A 25,318-nucleotide genomic window follows, 5' to 3' on the forward strand; every position below is an offset into this window, starting at 1 on the left:
TGTGTGTTTTTATTTTTTTTAAGGTTTAGGCAATTCATGGAAGAGAGGTCCATCAGTAGATATGAGCATTGATAAGGCCAGTTGTGCCTCCAGCATCACAGGCAGTATATCTCTGATTTCTAGATGCTGGACAAGTTACAAGGCCTGCCTATTATATCATGCTCTGCTTGCAAGTTGCCTATAATATTTTGTTTGTTCTGTAACTGAACAGTGGTTATATTTCACAGTATAAAGTTTAGTCATCAGTAATGTCCTATGACAAATGTTTACAAAGACACAATTAAGGTTTTGTTTTGTTTTAATTTCTCTACACTCCTGAGAGTTGGGAAGTGGGAGCAAAAGTTGAGACTGTTACATGTTTATCAGTGTACCTCTTGAATGTATTTAAGATACATTGTGCTGTCATTTTCATAGTTTGTTTCTCTCCTATGGTGAATCTTATTCTTTTTCTCAGCATGCCCTGCATTCAGTGGAATAGAATTTTTTTAACATTACGGGTGGGGATTGTGATATCAAAAAATTATTGATGAAGCAGTGTTATTGTTTTCTGCCAAAGCTGATAGGCTTGATTATATGGGAGTGAGTGGAGGAGATACTGGGAGAAAATATGACTCTTGCACAGGGAAAACAGCACAATATTTCTTAAAATCTCCATATTCACATATCCAAGGACACTGTCTGAGTGTGAGACAATTTCAGGAATGCCACCCAGTGATAATTGGGTGTCTCTGTAATGCAGCTCTGCTTTTTTCTTAGAAATGTTGACTCTCCATTAGACAAAATTATTATGGTTAGCTGTTTAGGATGTGGTTGCTGGGTTTGTCCAAAAACTCTTAGTATGCATGTTAATTATTGTGTGGTAAAAATACGGGTTTTTTGTTTTGGGAAATCTGAGAAGTCTCCCTCTGCACCGAACATTTTAGGCAACATTTGGTGTCTTGCAGAATGGAATCTGAAAATTTGAATTTTGATTTGAAAGAAAGATTTGAAAGAAAAGCCTTAGTATTAACGTTGAAAAATTATGTTAATAGTGTCCTCAGATTTGAAGGGTTGTACCACCTCCTCAATTTCTAGGAAATGTAAACTGTTTTCTAGAATTTTATTATTGAAGATCTCCCAAAGCACATTTTGAAATATAAGACTAATGTCCCCTCTTCATATTACAAATGAGGCCATGATTTATATCTTGACCATCCGTATATAAGCCATATTAAAAATTTCTTCCTAGTTTTTTTAAATTCTAGCCAACCTACAGATATCACCCATTCTTAAAAAGTATTCAGAAACTTGCTGGTTCAGAATGCTGAAGCCAAATTGGTGGGGCCACACAGTCCATTCTCCTAGAACAGGGGTCGGCAATCTTAGACAAGCAAAGAGCCATTTGGACCCATTTTCCGGAAAAAAGAAAACCTTGGGAGCCACAAAACCCTTTTGACATCTAAAATGAAGATAATACTGCATATATAGTTTGCGCTCCCCTCTTATAGGTCCCAGTTATATAATACACTCCCCTCTTAGAGGTCCCACTAAAAATCAGGTCCAGACCCACAGTTGGAGAACAACAGTTTTAGATTGTGCACAGGTGAACTGCTTGTGAAGGATACTGTCATTCTTTACTGTCATTTACTTCTGTACTTCTGTAAATGCCTTTCCACACAATACTACCTCTGAACAAGACCACTTAGTACTACTTAACACTGTTCACAAAAGTGCTCCTGAACAAACAAGCTAAGAGTTCAAAACTGCATAAAATAAAAGGCATACTAACAATGATTACTTCACAACCATGAAATATGCTTTGGTGCTACATATACGGTATGTTACACATACAGTATACAAACATATACAGAATACCATCTGGTGCAGGGGTCTCCAAACCCCTTTCAAGTTTCCAAGTGAAGGAAATGGAGCAGTGAGAGTGTGAGTGAGTGAGTGACGGGGTGCTGAGTGGGGAGTTTGAAGGCTGTAATCCTGTGCACACCTTCCTGGGAGCAAGCACAATGGGACTTACTTCTGAGGAGACACGCACAGGATTGTGCTCTGAGCTTGGGAGGAGGACAGAGCAGCTGCGCTCAATTGCTTGCTTCTGCCTTGGATCCCTGGGGTCAGGGCTGCTTGTGGGAAGGGGGATCATCAGGGTGTTCAATGGGACTTACTTCTGAGGAGACACACACAGGATTGTGCTCTGAGCTTGGGAGGAGGAGAGAGCAGCTGCATTCAATTGCTTGCTTTTGCCTTGGATCCCTGGGGTTAGGGCTGCTTGTGGGAAGGGGGGATCATCAGGGTGTTCAATGGGACTTACTTCTGAGGAGACACGCACAGGCTCGGGCTGCGGCTCCGGCAGGAGGGAACATGCGGGGGCTCGCTCCGCCAGACGTTTGCGCCCTCTCCAATGGGGCGCAGCTGCAGCCCATGTGCTCGGGCTGTGGCTCGGGAACGTGAGGCGGCGGGCGCTCGCTCTCGGCGGAGGAGCTGCTCCGCCAGCCGTTCATGCCCTCTCCTATGGGGCGCAGCCGCAGCCCGTATGCTCGGGCTGGTGAGCGGCGGCTGCGTCGCGGGAGGAGCGAGCCCCTCCCCTGGGACGGGTTGGCCCCGCACAGAGCCGCAGCCAAAGGCTCAAAGAGCCGCTTGCGGCTCCAGAATGGCAGGTTGCCGACCCCAGTCCTAGAACTACACTGGTTTCCCATCTGTTTCTGGATCCAGTTCAAAGTGCTGATTATTACCTTTAAAGCCCTCTTTAGGCCTATTTAAAGCCCTATTTAGGCCCTATATTCCTTAAAGACTGCCTTCTGCATATGAATCTACCTATCTTATGAACTTATGCTCCACATATCATCACTGTGAGGCTTGATTAGCATGAACATAGACAGAGCCTGCTTTGTGATAGCCTCCCTCTCACACACACACACCCTTGTGTGGAATCCTTGCTTCATGGAGTTTGAACAACCTTTTCTGTCTTTGCTTTTAAAAAGCTGCTTGACAACACCTTTTTGCATCACGCTTTTGCTTTGTGCGCTGTATCTGCTACTGGTGGAATACTTTATCTTTGTTTTAAATGGTGAATTTGATTTTATTGTAAAGTGTTTTTATGTTTGCATACTCTCGTTAGTTGAAATGTTTGGTGAAAATAAATCTTCTGCCTTTGCATTTTATAAAAAAATATTAATGGTGGCTAACAGCATAAAATTAAAATTCACTGAAACCACATCACTTAAAATGACCATAAATCAGTAGCAAATTAAATATAACAGATTGCCATCATGGTGGTAGTTGGGTGTACAGATGTTTACACCCATCTTTACTCAAGGTTCTGCCCACTTCATTCTGGAAATATTCCCCCAGCTTTTTTCTCCCCCACAAGACCACTTGAGCACTTGCACCTGTCTGGATGATGGATTCCTCTGTCCCACCCAGTGCTATGCTTTGGCATGTAGGAATGACTAGCAGCCATAAGTGTAGGAGATGCTAAGAGATGCACTCAGGAGCACAAGTGGATTGAAGCCACTCTGGATTTACCATGCCCAGTATTCCCATGCTTTTTGTCCATACTAGAGTGTGGCAGAATGCAGTAGAATATTGAGAACAGTCAGATAATTCAAGGTCGTTCCACCTTCTCTCACTAGCTTTGAAAAATTCCAGCATTCAATTGTTGATGAGCAGGAGACTTTATAAAGTATGGAATCCCATCAAAATGGAGAACAATTGATCAATAGAACACATTAAATATTCTTGCTTTAATGACTTTGTGCAAACATCTGAGAGTTTTCCTAGAAAGCAAAAAGTAGTAAGACATATAAGAGTTCATGCAAACAAGCAAGCTTTCATAACTGGAAAGCCCCACGTAAATTAAAAGATTTGTACGCCCGGATACAGAATTTGGCCCAGTCCAAGCTATGACAATTCGCAAAAGTTGCTAATAAGCATCACAGTTCCGTATGTGCAGGCAGAGATTCCCATTCTTGGTAGTGGAACAGGTTGTGTTTCCTTTGATCTTAGCTTCCACAGTCTATGCAGGTGCCTTTTTCCTTGCCATTATCTGAATTATAACCCTTGTGCTTTATTTTATTAGTCCACAGGATAGTTCTGGACTGACTTCCCCCCCCTTACCTTACTGTTCAGTGATGTCCAGTGACTGTGGCACATAGAGGCCATCTTACCAAGAGAATTACGTATAGACAGGGCTTTTTTTCTAATGGAACGCGGGGGGACGGAGTTCCGGCACCTTTTTGCAGGGGCCCCTCCCCTTCTGGGGGGGAGCAAAACAGAGGCATTCGCTGGGTGGGTGCTGGGGGTGCAGGGTGGGCAGGCACCTGGCCCCTGCCTGACTGCACAACGACCCCCTCCTGCCCCTATCACCAAGCTCTTGCCTGAGCCCAGCCTGCCTCCCCTCCCCCCACGCTCTGCTTCCCAGCCCAGCTTCCAAGCCGCTGGAGGGCGCGGGAGACACGCGCTGACGCCGAGGAGGAGGAGGACGGACAGCCAGCCAGCCAGCCAGGGAGACGGGCTGCAGCACCCACGGAATGCCCAGGTACTGGCTTGGCGGAGGAGGAGGGGAAGGAAGCTGGCTGGTGCAGCCCCCGTGCCAATCTGCAGCACGAACCTAGGCATGTCTACTCAGAAGTATGTCTCATTGTGCTCAATGGGGCTTGCTCCTGGGAAAGGGTGCATAGCCTTGCAGCCTGAGAGCCCAAGCATGTCTACTCAGAAGTAAGTTCCATTGTGTTCAATGGGGCTTACTCCCCGGAAAGTGTCATAGCCTTGCAGCCTGAGTAGACAGGCAGAGGAGGGCTCTGTGGCTGCAGTCCTCTACACACTTTCCTGGGAGGAAGCCCCACTGCCTCTAGTGGGACTGACTTCTCAGTAGACAGGCAGAGGAGGGGCTCTGAGGCTGCAGTCCTGTCCACACTTTCCTGGGAGGAAGCCCCACTGCCTCTAGTGGGACTGACTTCTGAGGAGACAGGCAGAGGAGGGGCTCTGAGGCTGCAGTCCTCTCCACACCTTCCTGGGAGGAAGCCCCACTGCCTCTAGTGGGACTGACTTCTGAGGAGACAGGCACAGGAGGGGCTCTGAGGCTGCAGTCCTGTCCACACTTTCCTGGGAGGAAGCCCCACTGCCTCTAGTGGGACTGACTTCTGAGGAGACAGGCACAGAATTGGGCCCTGAGGCTGCCATCCTATCCACAGTAAGCCCCATTCACTAAAGTGGACTTATGAGTAGACATGCATAGGATTGGGCTCTTAGGCTGCAATCCTAGCACTTTCCTGGGAGTAAGCTCCATTGACTAGAACGAGACTTACTTCAGAGTAGACATACCTAGGATTGGGCTCTTAATCCTGGCTGAGATACATCTGCACCCGTTTTCACATGCTAAGGGCAGGTGAAAAGGGATTATACGTGTGTACAACGTGCTGTCCAGCCTTGCCAGAGATCCTCCTCATCCTTCCCCCACAAGCATGCCCTCCGCCAGCCAGTGTCTGCAGCTCCTCTCCAGCAATGCACAGCAGCTGCTCAGGGCAGCAGAGAACATACAATTGCATGCCAAGCGCCTTCCCAAAGACACAGAGTATTCTGATACCTGAATTAAACCATATTTAATAGCTTGTTTGCAAACATAGCTGTTTCTATGTGCACCTAAGGACCCCTCTCATGTAAGAATTCCTATTTTGTTCTTGCTCCCACAGTTGCTTAGAGTAATTTTATTACATGGAACTCATGTAAGCCATTTTTTGGAATCCATTCACTGCTTCCTCTCCTCGAAGTAGTGCCACACTACATACTACACGCTACAAGTGCACCTGTACAGTATTTTTCCCCTTGTGTAGAAAAAGTAGCTAGGGGGAAGGGGATGTGGAGATTGACAGCCCAATCCTATGCATGTCTACTCAGAAGTAAGTTTATCTTTAGGGGGAAGCACATAAAAAATATTTTATTTCTCCAATAAAAAATGGTTTAAATATAAATAAATAAATAAAAGATTAACAAGTTGTGAGTTCCTGCACCTTTTTATTTACAAAAAAAGCACTGCGTATAGACATAATTTATTTTGTCAAGTATAACATATGGTGGGGTTCTTTCTAGTAGGGAGTATTTCAAAGGAGCCAAACCATAGGTACATTTGGCAAAATTTAACCCTTTGGTGACAGAACTGGAACACAAACAAGTTTGTAACTCTGCAGTTCAGTCCTTGGGGAAAAATATTCCAGAGTATTTCAACTGCTGGGCACAGGTGTTTAAGAAACTCTTTAAATTGCCCTGCTTCATATTGACATGTTATTAGATAATGTAATTAGATCAGATGACAAGAAATGAAAGAAATTAGTGCTTGAAAGTGAAACTTGTTTCCCCCCTCTTCCTTCAAAACCTTCTCAATAGGCTAAATATATTTTCTTTTTCCCCCTTCCTCCATCTTCTCTTTTCATTTTTTCTTCTCACTTTAGCTGATAATTTGAAACATAAAAATCAAGAGGGCACCTTCTTTTGTAAAAAATAATAAAATAAAAACGGTTAATGACCATAGTAATTGCAAAGTTGGACTGCCCCAGTTTAACTGACCTAGCTTCCCTTCACTGTCAATGTTGGAAAATGTAACTTTGTGAGGATACAGACGATTCTGTGTTGAAGAACCCTGGCTTTTTCATAGAATTAAAGTAACTAGAGGCCCAATCCTAACTAACCCCTCACCCCTGCTGATGCAGCCACACCAGTGGAGCATGTGATGTGCTCCTGCGAGGCTGTATTCTGGGAGACAGGGACAGTCACAGAGGTATCCCTGAGGTAAGGGAACTTTTATTCCTGTACCCTGGGCCAAGCCTTTATTGCCCCAATGGGTGGTCTCAGATCTGTGCCAGTTCTTTTGCTGGTTGAAGTGCAAGGAGAGTAAGGGAGAGGGAGGAAACACGGAGTGGGTTTAAGATTCAGCACACACTATTGCCACCAAGATCCAGCCCACCCTTTCGTTTCGCCTCGCTTTCCCTGCCCTGTTCCACCAGCCTAGCTACTCTCCACCCCTCCACCGGCTTACCTTCACGGCTTACCTTCACTGCTGATAGTGTCAGCAGGCCTCCAGCACTGCCACTGTTTGCAGTGGTGGTTCCAGAATGGCCACTGGTGGCTCATAGCATGTGTACATACGACCATTCACAATAGCAGAACTGTTTTCTATTGTCATAAAGGCCAACCTAGTCCTAGTTAGGATTGGTTTGATCAATTCCCTGGAGAGATGGTGTAAGAGACTTGTAGCATAGTCGTATGCCTGTCAACTCAGAAGCAAATCCATTTCATTGCATAGAATTTACTCCCAAGTAAATGCAGGGGCGAATCAAGTGTTTGTGGGCCATGATCACTACCAACTCCAGAGCCCAGGTCAACCAGGCAGGTAGACCTGGGCTCCAGATTTAACTTATGACCTCCATGGCCAAGGTTCAATAGGCAGGTAGACCTGAGCTCCCACATGAACTTGGAGCCCAGATCTACCAACTGGGTAGATTTGAGCTCCTACCTGAACTTTGAGTTGTTGGGTGGTATGGGACCCTAGGTCTACCCAGCTGGTAGACCTGAGCTCCCACCTGGATTTGGAACCCAGATCTGCTGGCTGGGTAGATCTGGGCTCCTATTCCAACCAATCTTGCTGGTGCCCCACCCAGTGGGTGTTCTCCTGTCACCCAGTTTTGCTCCCCAGCCCAGTGGGCTCCCTTCCCTGCTGGGCTGGCAGATAGTTTGGGGGGACCATGCACCCTTGGCCCCCCCTTGGATCCACCCCATAGTAAATGTGCATAGGATTGCAATTCCATTGAACTCAATGGGGTTTGCTTCTGAGTAAGCAGTCATAAGATTGTGTAGTAATTTTATTTACAGTATGTAGTAATTATTAGCCTAATATTTCTCCAAAGGGTCTATGGTGTGTGAATGTGTTTCTTCATTTTTTTTTCTTCACAACTATCCTCTGAGGTAGTTTAGGCTAAGAGATGGTAATTGGCCCTGTGAGCTCCATGGCTAAATAAAGATTTGTACCCACGTCTCCTGATCCAACTCTGAACCTCTGTCCGCTGTCAGTAATACACTCTGTCAGTAATACACTGACTCTCCCCTCCCCCGATTTGACTTGGCTTTGCTGATGTGTTTCTTTTCTGAGCCCAGTGAGTTCATACCTCAGTTTAAACTATTGTTACCGTATAGATGCATCCTGGAATGTTTTGTGGACGCTATGCAGTAAAATTATGAGCAACCAAATGAATAATGCTTTGTTTTGTGCAGCTGATCTGTTGCTCAAACCGACCTAAAAGCAATTAGTGGTTCACTTAACTGAGATGGAATTTTCACATTACAATTTTATTATCATTTTCTTTAGAGATCATTTTGCTTTACTTTAATAGACTTGGCTCAAGTGGTCTCGTAACGATTTGTAGTGAATACTTTTATCTGTCCCATAAATTGATGCTTGTTATAGGAAATAAATATACCATTTGGTCTCTGGGGAGACAAAAAGATGATCTAAATAGTTGCTGGCATCCTTCAGTCTCAGAAGACTATGGTGTCACGCTCTGAATGGTGGTTCTGGAACAGAGTGTCCTCTCCAGTGCGCGAAGCCTGGGTAAAGTAGGTATGGAGGATAGGCTGTTACCCATGCAGCAAATCCCCCCTCTCCACGTCGCTGAAATGGTCCAATGGAAAGGCAGAGGCCAATACGGTTGGTTCCAGCGGCGTCGCAGGAGTTGCCAGAACGTGACTGTGTTCAGCCATGAACTGCCTCAGGGACTCCGGCTCCGGATTTTGCCTCGAGGTTGACTCCTGAAGCCTTTTCCATAACTGGATGTAGCCACAAGGCAGTGGAGGTTTGGGATCAGAGTTTTCCTTCTCTCAGATGAGCTGCCTTCCCAGGCTGACGAGTCCCATCTACCCGGTGGCTGTTTAGTCGCCTCTTACGACAAGTACAGCCAAACTGATCTAAATAGAAACATAGAAAAATATATTAGGCAATAAAGAGCTACCTTACGCTGAGTCAAACATTTGGTTTCCCTAGCCACTCTGTGCTATGTGCCAAGGATGGGAGCTTGGCACAGCGGCAATACTCAAGCCAGTGCCTGAGTCTCCACCCCCTGCGACTTGTGCGAAAGTCATAGTGAGCGCTCATGGCAACTCACCTCCCCCCCCATTTTTGAATCATTTTGACTCAAGTTAGAGTTTTTTGTGGATGGCACAGGTCAGGCATGCCAGAGCACAGACCAAAAGAGACTGGGCAAGACTGGAGAGGATGGGATGGACTGCGTGAGAGTGTGGACAGAAGTGGCAAGCAGAAGGAAGGTCACACACAGCAACTGGAAGGCTTACCAGTACAACCCAATCCTTTGTAGCACTACTCAGAGGTAGTCCTATTTGCACCAGTTATTAAATGGGGCTTCCTCCTCCCAAGTAACAATGGACCCCGGAGCAGTCATGAAGTTGGAAAGTGTGATTGCTACAAACTGCTTCCCTGCCTCCTTTTCCCACCTCCCTGGGCTTCTCCAGTCAATCCTAAGGCAAGAACCCCCTTGGGCTCCTCCTTCTGCCCTTCTTCATCCAAAGAACAAAATCAGACTGCCCATCCTTCATCCAGTGATCATCGGTTCCTTCAGAGATGGACAAGAGAGCCTGTTTCCACCTCCCTCCCCCCTCCTCTTGCACCTTCCCCCACGTCAATGCAGACGGAAAACATTAACTGGCTGGAACTGCCGGTTGCCAGACAGTTCCACAAAGTCTGTCATGCCAAGGAAAAAAGTAAGCAAGCACACTCAGACTCACTGACTTGAGTTGTTCACATTTGTGACTCATTTTCAAGTCGGTTGCCTGAGACTCGAGTTCGTGCTAGAGTCACCAACACCAATAACTTGAGTGTGCATGAATCAGCAAAAAACACATTTCGCAACTTGGACTCAAATCACCTGACTTGAGTTCCCATCACTGCTATGTGGTTTTATTGGCTTGTGGTGTAAGGTAATTGTTTTCTTTGGCTGTTATGCAGAATTTTAGCTTTCCCTCTTTATTTGTTGCTGCTTATATGGCTTTATATCTGCTGTGATTTAACTGGGTTAATCACCTAGTCCAAGTAATATGTCTTTCTACGTTCATGTCATTGGAGTGGTGTGGATCTAGCTGTGTGGAAGCAATTTACACACTGTGACATACTTATGACATACTTACGACATACTGTGACATACTTATGCTGGGTATGTGGCATACCCAGCAACTGTTACCCTGCACATGCCTGATCTCGTCTGATCTCGGAAGCTAAGCAGGGTCAGGCCTGGTTAGTACTTGGATGGGAGACCGCCTGGGAATACCGGGTGCTGTAGGCTTATACCATAGTCTTTCGAGACTGAAGGTTGCCAACCAACCATACTTATGAAACCAGAGCTTAGGCAGGAAGATAGGTGTCATGACACCTATGAGTCTGTGATTAACCTAAAAGGGCAGAATTATACTTTTTTGTGAGTTCAGAAGTGATTCAAAAGCACTGTTGACAGTAATTTGGTTCAGAACTGCACAATTATTTTTAATTGGCTAGAAAGAGGGTAGTTGCAAACAACTAGGTTTGCTATGAACTGTAGGCAGTGTTCACAAATCTTTAAACTGTGAACAGTAAGCAGGTTTGGGAAGCCTGATTGGACCAAAGTACCTGGATGCATGTCCACAAGTGTTTAAAGATCCTTGTGGGCTGTTCATGTGCCCATTAACTATTTGGGAGAGCAGAATGTTGTTGGAACATCTTTATTCCTTTAACTTTTATGGACTGTTTCACAGCATGGAAATCAAACATACAATGCTATAGTCACAGTTAAAAATAAAGACATTTTCTAAAATTGCAAGTCTTGAAGCACACATCTGAACATCTTGTTCAGTGATAATTATGTTAGGGAATTATGGAGCATGATACAAAAGGAAAGTGGCTGCAGTAGTATCTGAGGGACAGAGAAGAAAATGAAAGCTCCCTGCCTTCCCTGGTGAAAATTAACATCACCAGCTTTATTCAGCAAATTTGAAGATGTTTTATAAACTTGGCAAAATACACGAAGAGCAAAGCTTTAAAGATCTCTCAATCTGTCTGAAGGGGTTTCCAGATCATCAGTATATATTGAATGTAAGAAAAGCCAAATATCCGTGTAGTCCAGCATTCTGTTTCCCACAGTGACCCACTAGCTGCCTCTGGAAAACCCACAAGCAGGAAAGAAAGGCATACTTCTCTCCCACCATTGCTCACCTGCAACTGGAATTCAGTTTTAGAATTAATTTACATTTAAAATTTGAATAAATTTACATGATTTACATATAGTAGAGATGGATGAATGAATGAAGGTCTTGCAATAGTTCAAGGCCTATAAAAGGTTTTGTACAAAGCAAGGCTGATCTTTCCTTCACTGCTGCTGATGCATCACAGAGGGAGTGGAGGGAGCCCTCATCCCATCACTCACATGAGAGGTCAAACGGTTGCCCTCACACTGAGAGCAATTGCATCAGGCCAGCACGGACTCCAGCAAGTCTGCGGAGGGCCAGAGGCTCATTGGAGACTGGGGGCTCCCTGAGGGCCAGATTGGGAGTCCCCGAGGGCCGCAAGTGGCCCCCGGGCCAGAGTTTGGGCACCCCTGTTCTTGAGGGTCAAACTAGACATGACTCTAAACTTGTAGTAAGCAAATCCTCTGGGTTTTGGCTTCTTTCCATGAAAAGCATGGGGGGGGGAATAAAACAGGCCAAAATCATATTGGGGGCATGGAATTTTAGTACTCTGCCCCACCCCCCGCAGTTCCAACCTGATTGTAGCTCCACCATGCCATTTTTAATGGGAAAAATGTTTTCATTGACTTTCAATAGAAGCTTTTTCTCATTTTTAAAAAAAAATGTGTATGGGGGTCTGTGATCATTGGTTGGAAGTGAAACGGGGCAAAGTACCAAAGGGCCATACCCCTTGCTGTGGTTTCAGCCTGTTTCATCATGTGCCTTTCCTGCGCAAAATTCACTAAATTAAAACCAGGTGTACTGTATGCCTTTGGGGTCGTATTTAGTTTGACTCAAAGTGGACAGCATATATGTTCGCACAAAATCCTTCAATCTGCCCTCCTCTCCTTCCTGCTGCAAGAAGCTGGACTCCTTTTAAGTCCTTGGTACCAATGGGAACTCTGTGATCCTCATCTAGATCAGACCCTTCCCTCCCACCGCAATAGCTTCCATAGTTTTAAAATGTACATTCATTAGACCTTATTTATCAATGTAGTTAAATGGCTTCCAGCTGTTTGTAGTCATATTACAGATGTGCTACTACCTCAAAATCAGCTGTGACTAATTCTGCTTCTTGTCTAATCTATATACTATTTTGAAGAGACTGAATCATTCATTGGCCCAATATGTATCCAGTTTTCTCACTAACCTGACCAAGAAATGCTTGACAAGATGCGGATAAAAGCTGTGCAAAAACACATCACCCCCATATTAATGTCTAGTTGAAAGGCCCATAAAACCTACTCACAGAATGTAGTGGGCTCATAAGAAAGCACAAAGCATGACCACTGGGAATCTGTACTGTACCACTTCCTCCATCCCCTTTTCTCCCTCTCTAGATTCTAGAATCTTTGCCTCATAGAATAGTGAGGAAATAAGGTCTCCATGGTCGCTAGGCAACTCCATGTGTAACAGGTGCTTGGCAATGCCTTGTCTGTATCAAGGAGGGATGACCCCATCTCTCCAGTGAACTATTGGGCTTTGAAAACACTCAAATAAGTGGTAGGCATTCTATCTTTTCACAAAAATGTTACACTAAAAAGGAAATTGTTACTGTGCTGTTAGATAACTGGATGGAACATTTGTGGGCTGCTTTCCCTCACACCCCACCTCTGTAAATTGTTTTAGTTTAATCCCATGATAAACTAAATTGCTGACTGATCCATAGTGAATACTCAGCAAGTGCTTTGAAATGTCTGCAGGAAGTATGACGTGTGAGAGCTTGTTTATGCATTATATTATGCGCAGTTATATATATCTGAGACTCTGGGTAGCACTTTGCAGATTCACCCCAGATGGCAATGAATGCAGATTTGTAAGAGCTGGGCAGGTTGAGTACTGTATTGAGTACAAGTTGAGTACTTGAGTCCATTTAGGGTATGTGGCTGCCAAACCAAAGAGCACAAAGAAAATATCAACTGTAAACAAGGGATGTTCAGAAAAGATAGGCCAAAGGTGGTGGGGAGGAGGGTAACTCAAGGGACAAAGCCAGCGAAAGATGGAACAAAAGGAAGTTTGGGATAGTATTTGCCCATCATCTCAACCATAGCCTGTCTTTATGGCACATTACAGTTGCATCTCCAGGTCTGCAGTTTGAGAGAGTGTGTGTGTATGTGTACAAAAAGCAACCTTTGAAAAAGCCCATATGAAATTATGAAACTATAGGGCAGGATGCTTAACTTTCCCCGCCTACCACTTCTCCACTCAAAATCACCCTTTCCCCAAGTGGCTTCTGTCAATTGCTTGGTTCCAGATGTGTACTTGCCAAGCCTGCCCCATCCATGAGACCAACTGGTCACCTCATGAGCAGATTGGTGAGGGGTGCCCAACTCTGTCCACCCACTTGCCATCACTGATCTTCCTCTTCTCACTCCTTGGATTGGAAAAGGAAACAAGATGGAGATACCCTAGCCTACCATTCTCTCTTCCACACTTCCTCTCAGTTCTGTTCCTCCTTTTCCAATCCAGCAGCAGAAGCTGTTGCAACAGCAGGTAAGAAGGGGTAGCATTTAGCATACTGCCTCAGGCACAGGTGCTCTTGGGTCAGAACTCATTGTTGCAAACACGTATTTGACACACTACATGGGGAAATGGCTTGACCAATTTTGGCGTGTAAAAATGACAAATAAGGAATGGATAATGCCCACTGCTTCGCATTGCCCCCTCCTGAAACTGCTTTTAGTGATTAAGTTTTCTTAAATTCATCTTGTTCAGCCTTGAGGTGCACATGGATTTTCATGAGATATTGCATGCATTTGTGAGAAATTTTAGACAAGTAGAAGATGTTTGGTTAAATGCCTTTTGCAAAAATGTTTTTCAGCTGATAGTACCCCACACCTGGCATTAACTGACTGGGAAATAAATGGTGCAGGAGGTACTGCAAATGGAGGTTATATGCATCCTGTTTGATGCTCAGAAGATTTTTGACATTTTAATGCAATTTGAGCATTTTAACTGGAACTGCATTATCAGTGTTACTATATTAAAAGCTACAAGAGTAGGAATGATAAATCTGGATTCTATTTAAAGCTCTTGCTAGGCAACAGGAATCCCGAATGAATAGAGAGAAATTGTTCTCTTTCTTCGTGGCCCTATTTACATGCTGGGCAAAACATGTAGAATCAGAGCTTATGCTGGTGCTTCCTTGAATGATCAGTCAAGGACAATTAGCCATGATGACAAAATTGGAACTTCCATATTCAGAAACAGTGTACCAAAAAAAGAAATGAGGGATGACTACATCAACCTGGCTGGCCGGTGGTGGAGGCAGTGAGATGGAATAAAAACACTTTTCTTTTGATCCAGTTGCATGGTTCCAAATGTGTCCTTGGCAGGACTGGACTATCCATGACACCAACTGAGGTTTTTTTTTTCCTTCTCATTCTTTTTAAACTGATCAAAAAGTTGAGGAAAGGTCGGTTTGGAGCAAAATCTATTGCAGGTGGGGACTGTTTATATATCTACGTTCATATATCTACGGATCTGGCTCAATGCAGGTCCCCTGGACCTGTGCTGAGCCAAACTTGGCTCAACCTGAATCCTCCAAAGGGGATTGGAGCTTTGCTGTGGTCACCTCTGGAGGGCTTTCTGAAGCTCGCAGAGGCCGCTTACATCTGCCCGCAGCTTCTGTGAACTTCAGAATGGCCAAAAAGGCAGAAAAAGAAAAAAAAAAGAAATGCTATTTCTGGTTTCCAAAGGGAAATCGAAAGTGACATATTTAATGCTTTATGGGGCATGGGAAAGCCCTTTGGTGATTATCTATAAACTGTATAGATCAATAGTTCTCAGGCTGGTGGGTCCTGACCCACCAGTTTGTGTAAAGGTTTCCCGCCCCTTTGGGAGGTGGGGGAAGGGGAGAGGCAGGGAAGCGATTCCCAGGATTGCGTCCCTATGGGGGGCAAGGGGGGTGCTTTCACTTTTCCCGTTTTGCAAGAGGTGCTTTGCGCCCACTTTTACTGAAGATTCTAAACCTTGGGGAGTGCTGCAGAGAGCTGCGCAGGGCTCCCCGCACCTTCTGCCAGCTCCAGAAACCCCACCTACATAAAGTAAGTGAAAGCGCCCCCCCCCCTTAGCGACGTGATTCTGGGGATCACATTGCTGCCCTAGCCCCTCCCCCACAAAGACTTACTGAGGGAGTAAAGCTCCCTCAAAGTTTGAGAAATACTGATTCTAGATAATTCCTGCACTATTTTGAATCACTAGAATAGCCCAGGTGTTTATGGCTCTGATTGTGTTCCCACCATTTAGTTTTGGTTTTAGTATTTTCCTTATTCATTTTGTATATTCAGCACTGATCGTTTTCACTGCAGCATGCTAGATTTCTTCATCTTGTAAAATCCCCATGTAGTTTTCCACCTTATCCAGGCCTTTTATTACTATTCCATCCTCAAATTGTATCCGGTATCGCAGGTTGTGGTGACATGAGTCTGCTGGGAGACTTGCATGACTACTGCTTTTGGCACCTTAGCTACAAGGGACAGCTCCCCAAAAGTCCCATGCATCATTGCAGGTCCTCCAGGGGATTTTCCTGTTGCTCAAAGGGGAGAAGGCACCAATAAACTTGGGACCAAGCAAGACTCTTGCAACCTGGCACCAGCATAAATATGGCTTAAATAATATGTTGTATTGAGAGTAATCAAAGCACTTCACATACATAATTTCAACAATCTTCCAGGTCCTTTAATTTCTGTTTCTAAATTCTTTTTAGTTTTTTCTGTTTAGCTTTCCCACACCTGTCCCTGTGTCCAGAAATTTATTTCCAAAGCCACAGATATTTAATGTTGCAATATGGCTCATCTTGCCCAGAACCAAGGGAAGCATCTGCATCTGCTGGATGCAATGTCAAAATTGAACTTTGGATTTAAAGCTGCATCTCATTTTTCCTCAATCCTGGACTCTACTAGGTGGTTTTCTTTTTAAGAGCTGAATGTGTTTCTGTTCTTTCTTTTCCAATAAAAGTCTGGCTAGTTTTTGGTTTGAATGTGTTTTTTGAGCTGCAAATTTCTTTTTCTACCTTTGAAACATCTGCCTTCCCCAGGCCACATTTTTAATGAGAAATCCTATTAGCACATCCACCCCATGGTGAAAATGAGAAAAAGTTGTCACATCGCAGATTCTAGCTGGTCTGTCAGGCTCTGTAATTGTCATCAACACAATCTATCAGCTTTACTTCTGTATCTTGAAAATGAGAACTTTTAGCTGTGTACCTCAAAGATTGTTCTGTGGTTTGAACAAGCTAATAATTATAAAGCCATTTTCAACTTTTAAGTGTTTGATGCACAAATAATCATTGTAATAAAAGCAGTCATGTAACAGACTGATTAAAAGACCAGAGCGGTCTCTTTTCAGCTTCATTTCGTTTATTTTAATTTGGATGAGAGAAGAGCTTTTTGATACAATTTTGGTTATTTGCAGCTGCCTTTCTTGGGGAATGGTTTTACTACATTCACAAGATGAAGATAGATGTAGTGCTTGAAGCATGGTAGTGGTGATATGAAAGTGCCTTTTATCTCCTAAAAACAAATCTGTAATTTTCTTGGAGGAAGTTGGAGGGGGGGGGGCAGGAACAGACCCAGTTCTACATGTTTCCACAGCTCACAGTGGATGCCTATTGGCTTGCATTTGTGGTGTCAATAACTCGAGCACCCTAGGAAAACTACCATGCCCAGGTTTGGGGGAGCAAGGGGCAGCATTCTTGACAGGTAAATTTGGTTCTAAACCAATGTACTTTTACTGTAACATGTGTTTAACAACATTAATCAAGTGAAGTTGGAGTAGAAGCTACAGAACAGCTAAGATAGCAGGTAAAAAGTCCACATTTCTGAAAATGAGAATTAAAAACACACAGCATGACAGTAATGTTTGTTACTGCTTCAACAAACTCTGCTGAAGAGCCTGTTCTTTTCTTTTTCCTTAGAACTTGGGAAGATTGATCAAGAGATTCGAAAATACAATACACCAGGATTCTCTGGTTGTTTGTCCCGAGTGCAGTTCAATCAGATTGCCCCACTCAAGGCAGCCTTGAGAACGACCAACATCTCCTCTCGTGTCCACACAGAAGGGGAACTTGTAGAATCCAACTGTGGAGCAAATCCACAAACCATTCAACCAATGTCTTCTGCAACAGACCCTTGGCATTTGGATTCAGGTAAGGCAATGACGGAATACAGACAGTGCTGATATTTTTATTTATTTATTTTTGAACCAGTTTTCTACTCGTAAACGAGACCCCCAAAGTTGTTTGCAAAAATTATGGCTAAAATACAATTCTATGCAAAAGAAAGATTGAAACAAATTTGGACAATGGTTAGCATACACACTGAGAAATGGATATACAGTGAGTTTTGCTTCTGAGTTGGCAGCTTGTGCATCCATTATTGCTACCACATTTATCTTTTAGAAACTATGAACTTGCTTCAGAAGGTATGACGGCAACATAAAAATCTGAGATTAGGAGGGTGGGGAAAAGTTAGGGGGTTGGAAAAGGAGACTAGCTTAGAGACATGAAGGCATGTGATATTTCTTCTTTAAATTAATTTTTTTTCAAAGCCAGTTAATGACTAGGAGCAGTTGTACAGCTAGAGGGAGTGCAAAGCACTAAACTTTGCAGGGCACATCACTGTGCCATGCAAGCGCCCCTCCCCTTCAGAGCCATTCCAGGCACTAGAGCAAAATGGAGCCATACACAGAATGATTCTGAAGGGGGGGTCAGGTCGCTTGCATGACACGGTGAGGTACCCTGCAAAACTTAGTGCTTTGCACCTCCTCTAGTTACACTACTGACTACGAAACATTTAGGCAGAGTACACAACATAAACCAAACTGTGCTATTGCTGCTACCTCTCAGCTAAGGTCTTCCTGAGAGCCAAAACAGAGTTCTGGAAGGCAAGAGAGTAGGTTCTTATTGGTCTTATCATAGCTTTGCAATATGATAACTAGATTCCCAAACATTTCCCAGCTTCTCTGGAAGCCTCTCCCCCTCAAGGAACATAGAAATAAAGACAGCGGTTTCTGAATTTTTTTCTTCCCTGGGACAGAATCAAGAGCTGTCCATACAGCAGACTGAAATGAAGAATTTTAAGCATAACTGTGATTGGGCAGCCATATCTCCCCCCACCCCCGGTCAGCAGCCATAAAGCTCCAACCCGTGTTTAATCATTAAAATAATGAAGGATACTAAAGACATTTGATTGTACTGTGCCTTCAATAAGGTCATTGATGTTGCTTTCATTTTGAGTGAAAGACTGAACTACAGTATCTATCATTTTGCAAGATTAAAATGTAGCACCCCTTGGTGTGTCTTGTTTGAGGTACTTGTTTGAGATAGACAATGGGTGTACACACTATTTCAATGTACTGTTTGTGTGAACTTGGAAATTGACACAGCATTATCGTCTTGATATTGAGAACTTGATGCTGGAGAGGAAAGGTATCTTTTTTGGGTTAAACATAGTATGGGTGCTTTTAGACTTTCTTGCATCTTCTCCCTTAAGATACTTGTAGTTGCACACAATTTAGTGCATAATTTTAGTTGCACTACCTCTATTAACTAGGCAAAGAAGCTTTTTATATTTAGCAGGGGGAGAGTAACTGTTCTTATTCTTCCCAGCACAGCGTGTTTTCTAGTGGCTGTTGTCTGGTATTTCTTTTGCATCTTTTTAGATTGTAAGCCCTTTTGGGACAAGGAACCATTTATTCATTTGATTTTCTCTGTAAACTGCACTGAACTTCTTTGTCAAAAAGCAGTATATAAATATTTTTAATCATATCTAATAGAACATTAGATGTTCTCTTATGAACGCTGCCACCATTGTTTTATGGTTTGTTGAGGAGAACTTTTTGCAACTCCATTGTTTAATTCCCAAAAGACATAATGATGCTTACATTTCCTATAAATCTTCTCTAAGGGAAAGAAAGGGAAGGAAAAAGAGCCCTTCAATCTTGCCTGGTTCCTGACACCTGTACATCTGTTCCCCTCCTACCCAACTGAATTACAATCTGTGCTCCAGCCTTGACAGTTCATCAGAAGCTACAGACAGTTGATGTTCAGCTACCTGACAAAGCCATAAATTCTTCTGGTTCTCCCTAAGAGACCCCAGCGTCAGTTCAAGCTGTTTCGTATAGCCCTGAGTAGAATTTTAATGCAGTAGAATGAGTGAAGAATGATAAGTGAATTCCATCACAAAGACAGATAATGAATAGATAGACTTTATCCAAAACGGCATTATTGGAAATTCTGTACTAGTGAGGTTATTGGGAACAATTTCAGAAGAGGACAAACAGTTGTTTACCAATCATTTTCTTGATGGCTGTTGATGGTTCCTCCTTCCAACTCATTTTCCTTCTTTCTTATGGCCCAAACCAAATGTGCAGTTATTTTTCCATGGAAAAATACATCTGTGAGCACATCAGTGAGTTTGTATGATTTGCAAGCACATATTCACTCCAATTTGTGGGTTTTTTCATGGCAAAAGCCATTCTATTCCCTCCTCTGGTGCTATTGGTCTCCCTTCAGCATACTTCCTGTGCCTGCATGAATCCCAGCAGCACTTGCCAGCCAAAAGGGATGGGAGTTTGCCCCTCTGTGAGCAGCCTAATCCTGCCCTGCAAGTGACACCAGGATTCACATGCTTTTAGTTTACTGTGTTTGTTTACTGTGTGTGTACCAGGGGCTGACCTGCTCAAGGGAGAAAGCCCCTGACTACCCCTTGGGGCTTGCTTCTGAGAAAGTGGGCGAAGGATCATACCTCAAAAGAGACCCATGGAGATTGTCACTCAAGCAGCTGCTGTTCACACCCACATTCAGAAAAGCAGACAAAGAAATTTCAATTCTAATAATTTGTTCACGTACCAAGAATGTAAAAAGAGAAGAAATTTACAAGGCACCGGAACCTTGATTGTGTCTTCCTCCACAGCCTTTCACTCTGCTTTGCACAACACCATTACACCCTGGACTGCTATCCTATACACTGGCAGTAAGCCCCACTGAATGCATTAGGACTTGCTTCTGAATAGGCATGGATAGGATTGTGTCACTGAAGGCATTGCATGGAGAAGTGCATCTGCCTGTCTGGGGAAGAACGTTGCCCAACATCACCCCTCTCTGTCTGAGCTGTCATTCCTGCTAATGGCAGCACCTATGGCAGCCCACACAGGTAGAGGCAAGGAGAATGGAACCCTGTGGCACCTTCTTTCCCTTGCAGCAAGCAAGAAGTGCTGACAAGTGCGGCTTTGTCAGTGCTGGGTTCGAGGGAGCTAGCACCAGTTCGGTACCCCTTGGTACAAAGTGGGCTGCCGCTGTCCTGATTTGCTGTTCGCTTGCTCATAGTTCCAAAAGGATGGATGGTGGGTTCCCTCTTTCCCCCCCCCTCCAAGATTCCAGTCAGATTCACAAAGCAAAAGATAAGCAAACACTACTTTTGCTCCTGACTCTCCTACTCATCACAGGCAAGGGGAAGATAGTGTCTCTTTAAAGCTGTAAGCAAGGAGAGGACAAGTGAAGACCTGGGAGACTGTCTTGGGCACCTTCTCACCTCCTCTGATGTCTCAAAAATTTGCACGTATCAGACAATCATGTGAGTTTTCCAACCATTGTTGAAAACCCATGTGGAAGATTCCAAACTCGCAGATTAAGAAGTGAGAAAGGTACTTGACTTATTCCATGGAACTCGCAGATAAGGAAACCCATGTGGGTTTTGCATGCAGTTATTCTGTGGGGAATGCCAACTTCCACATGTTTTTGTTTTTTTTTTGCTGTTCGGCGTGGGCCTTATAGGCTAAACAAGTGTAGAGAGACAAAAAGAGTCCATTTTCTTTAGCTTTGCAAATTTAAGTTTTTTCTCTAAGAGTATTTAATATCACTAGTCCTTGTGAGTGCATGTATAACATGGAAATATATAACCAAAATATTTAGACACTTAGGGCACAATCCTTACCAACTTTCCAGCAGCGAGGTAGGGGCAGTGCAACTCCGAGGTAAGGGAACAAACATTGCCTTACCTTGAGAAGGCCTCCGTGAATGCCCCCCCAACTGCAGGATGCAGCACACGTCCCACGGGCACAGCTATGCCAGTGCTGGAAAGTTGGTTAGGATTGTGCCTTTACAAAGAAATCCCTATTGTTTGAAGCAATGGAAATACTGTTCACTGGGCTTATTAGGAGGAGTTTGTCCATAGAATGTATTTTCTACAATTTAAGGACCCAATCCTATTCAAATTTCCAGTGCCAATGCAGCCCCAAGGTAAGGGAACAAACATTTCTTTACCTTGAGGAGGTCTCCATGACTGCCCCTCCACTGCAGGATGCAGCACAAACCCCATTGGCACAGCTGCATCAGTGCTGGAAAGTTAGATAGGATTGGGCCCTAAGTCTACATTGTAAGCACAGGGCCCATGATCAATATTGCTGCTGAACGCTGCAAGCATGTGTCAACATGTGCGTCATTACTGGATTACAGCCCAATCCTGAGCTTCCCAGCTCCTACTGGAGCAGTGGCACCAAAGCGACTGCTGCTGTATTTAGTGAGACTTTCATTCCCTTCCCCCAGGGGAAAACCCTAAGCCCCACAATAGGGCTTCTCAAGTCTGTGCCAACTATTTTGCTGGCATAGATTGAGAGGATCTGATGGAGTAGAGCTCCACCAGTCTTACCCTCCCCCCACCCCAGAACGCCTCCCTAAGAGCTCCGCACAGCAGTGAGGGCCTTACCTAGCTCCGGGCGGTGTCTGGCCGCAATGCCAAGTGGTGCTAGGTTGGTGCTAGTGCTGACTCTTTGCGGGGTGTCACAGACATGCCTTATGGCACATTTGCAATATCCAGCACTGGTGCTGGAACCCAGTTTAGGATTTGATCCTTAGTCTGTAAGATACCATAAGACACTTTGGGTGCAATCCTAACCAACTTTCCAGTACTGACATAGCTGTGCCAATATGGTGTGCACTGCATTCTGCAGTGGGGAGGTAGTCAAGGGGGCCTCCTCAAGCTAAGGGCATGTTTGTTGGCTTACCTTGGGGGCTGCATTGCGGTTAAGTCAGTGCTGGAAAGTTGTTTAGGATTGTGCCCTTTGTTGTTTATGTATGTACTACAGTGATGACATCATATATCATCACCGACTTCTGCATTGCTGAGCTGTGCAGCCACACAGCATAGGGGAAACGCTGGCTGGAACCCCATACACTTCCCTGCCTCTTTCGTGAAATGGCCCTCACTGGATATTTTTTCTGCACTGCTGTGTCTCATAAAGGGAAAACCATGCTTTTGGGCTGCTATTCTTAGCCCTTTTTAATTCCTTGAAGTATACCCAGGAGATTATCCTTTTGATGAAAACTGTAATGTTTTACACTTTGAAACTTGAGTGTAAAATGCAGCTTGGCTCAGTGAGAGAAGGAAGCCAAATTCCATCTCTCCCCTGCGTGTATATGTTTTATGACAAGAAATAATACAGAAGACCTGTCCGTGGAAATAGATTTGCGTGCCCAGCCTTCCCATAAATGCAGCTTTCCTGTTCCCAAGGTAGTTCTACACAGGTGATCCTCTGGGTCCATTACTGATGACTGTATGTCTTTACAGTTAGGTTTGGTGAGTGCTCCACTTTACAGTTCCTTTGAGAGCAGTAGCACAGTTCCTATTCTGCATTAATTATGAAGAATACCTGCTTTTCTGAACAGGAGAAATGTAGGCATTGCTAATAAAACCTGCATGGAGAAAATAACTTAGGCAAGCATAACTAATACATTAGCCATCTTTCTCTCAGGTCATGGGAGATAAGCAATGAGGCTGTAACAGAAAAAAAAATTAAATAAACTTCTTGTTGGCATCCTTCAGTCTCGGAAGACTATGGTATTGCGCTCTGAATGCTGGTTCTGGAACAGAGTGTCCTCTCCAGTGTGCGAAGCCTGGGTAAAGTAGATATGGAGGATAGACTGTTACCCATGCAGCAAATCCCCCCTCTCCACGTCGCTGAAATGGTCCAATGGAAAGGCAGAGGCCAATACAGTTGGTTCCAGCGGCGTCGCAGGAGTTGCCAGAACGTGACTGTGTTCAGCCATGAACTGCCTCAGGGACTCCGGCTCCGGATTTTGCCTCGAGGTTGACTCCTGAAGCCTTTTCCATAACTGGGTGTAGCCACAAGGCAGTGGGGGTTTGGGATCAGAGTTTTCCTTCTCTCAGATGAACTGACGAGTCCCATCTACCCGGTGGCTGTTTAGTCGCCTCTTACGACAAGTACAGCCAGGTGGAGGGCCTATTCTTATCCCCAGCCCCCAGGGGAATAAGTCCTAACAATGCACTGTAAATAAACAATGCACTGTAAATATTTAGGATGTGTGAGGTGCAAAGGATAGCTATGCATGAACAGCAACTACTTAGTGGCTGCCATTAGACAGTAGTTCCAGCAAGCTTACAGAGGCCAGGCCCTCATCAGAATATTCTTTCATGCCACCTCCTTGAATGTTCAGTTCAACCTTTTGAAAAATCCTCTGACATTTTTCTTACAGTAATTTTTTTAAAGGCAATATTCTGCACTATTGATCAACAAGAAATAAGCCTACTCTCACTCAGTGGACTGACCAGTGCTCAAGCACTGGGTTAACCAACAAGCACTTGGTGGATTTTGGTTTTGTTTTTTAAAAAAGTACTTTCCTTGATGCAGTGTTGACTTCAAGGCCTAAAATTACCTAGAACATGCACTTGGGAACTGCAAGCTGTCCATTTAAACCTTGCTTGAGATCACCAGATTGTGAACAACTAAAAAGGATGGCTATAAAGTGGTAATTTAGGGTCAAACTAATTGTTCATGAAAAACTCATCTACTGAACCAAAAGCATCTCTTTTTAGCCAAAAACATGCCCGAGGAAGCAACTTCAATTGGAGCCATGGCTCGTGGGGGGGGGGGGGGGATTTTCTTCTCATACTGTTTTCCTGCTGAAAATCTTCCCTTGAAGGGCAATTTGTTCTCAAAGTATTGAGATACTTTGTATGTGTTGCAGCCATTGTGTGAAACTCAGGCATTTCATAGAATATCTGGAAAAGTATTAAAGAAGCTTCTTTCAGTCTGACCTTGCATACTTTACCTGTATAGAATGCCTAGGTATTCTATACAATGCCTATCTTTTTTGGCAAAGTATAATAGAAAACAGAGAGGACACATTGTTAATGAATTGAAACTTAAAATTTTATTAACAAAATGGTATCTGGAACTTAAACTAAATAAAAATATTCTGATGAACATTGCATCATTTTAGTCTTTATTACAGCAGTCTGAACTTGAAAGATATTTTAAATTGCATGAAACATTTTTCTTAACACAACATTTCTCACTGGCGTTGCTAGGGAGGGTGGGGGGTGCGGGCTGCCCCAGATGACGCGCCTGGGGGGGTGACGCACCCTGGGGGGAGGACTCGCTAACATTGCAGGGTCAGGAGCTACCGCATCCTACCATACACCATTGGATGCGGAATGGCTGGCACAGTGCAGTGCAAAAACCAGAATTGAAATCAACCCTTTCCTTCAAAAGTTACGGCCAAAAAACCGGAAGGGAAAAATGCATGGAGCCCTATGGAAAGTGAAAGTGAGCCGTATTGTGCATTTACTAATGAGTAGGCATACTTACCATAGTCCAGAAAGGGCAGGCTGAGAGGAATCCAACAACACCAGAATGGTCCTGATCCAATGAATGCAGCCCCCCAAAAACACCCGAGAAGCTCCCCCCCAGCTGGGATTCTGAGCCTGAAACGAAGCCACGTGGCCATGTTTACTCGTGAGTAGGCAGACTTGCCTTAGTCGAGGCAGGTTGAGAGGCTTCAGGGACGTCAGAATGGTGCTCATCCAATGAGTGCAGCCCCCAAAAACACCGGAGAAGGAGGTTCCTCCCTCCCAGCTGCCTCCCTCCCAGTCTATGGAGCCCCATGGAAAGCAAAGCAGCCTCACGGTTGTGTTTACTCACAAGTAGGCAGATGTGCCTTGGCTGGTGGTCAGGTCAGGCAAAGGGGAATGTGAGGACACCAGAAGGGTCCTGATCTGATGGAGCTGGAGTGCAACAGAAGGCAGCCTTCCCCCCCCCCCCCAAGAACAAAAAA

General features: G+C 44.3%; 1 protein-coding gene and 1 pseudogene across 1 annotated transcript in view; both read left to right on the forward strand.

Moving 5' to 3' along the window:
- The window catches only part of CNTNAP2 (contactin associated protein 2), a 1,320,279-nt gene that overhangs the window by 1,279,965 nt on the left and 14,996 nt on the right, over positions 1–25,318 (forward strand). The window contains exon 22 of the mRNA XM_066629190.1: positions 17,162–17,392. Coding sequence (XP_066485287.1) covers positions 17,162–17,392 — 231 coding nt within the window. The remainder of the gene's footprint in view (positions 1–17,161; positions 17,393–25,318) is intronic.
- LOC136654752 (5S ribosomal RNA) lies at positions 10,215–10,331 on the forward strand (annotated as a pseudogene).

This window comes from Tiliqua scincoides, chromosome 5 (genome assembly GCF_035046505.1).
Source record: "Tiliqua scincoides isolate rTilSci1 chromosome 5, rTilSci1.hap2, whole genome shotgun sequence".
NCBI classification, from domain to species: Eukaryota; Metazoa; Chordata; class Lepidosauria; order Squamata; family Scincidae; genus Tiliqua; species Tiliqua scincoides.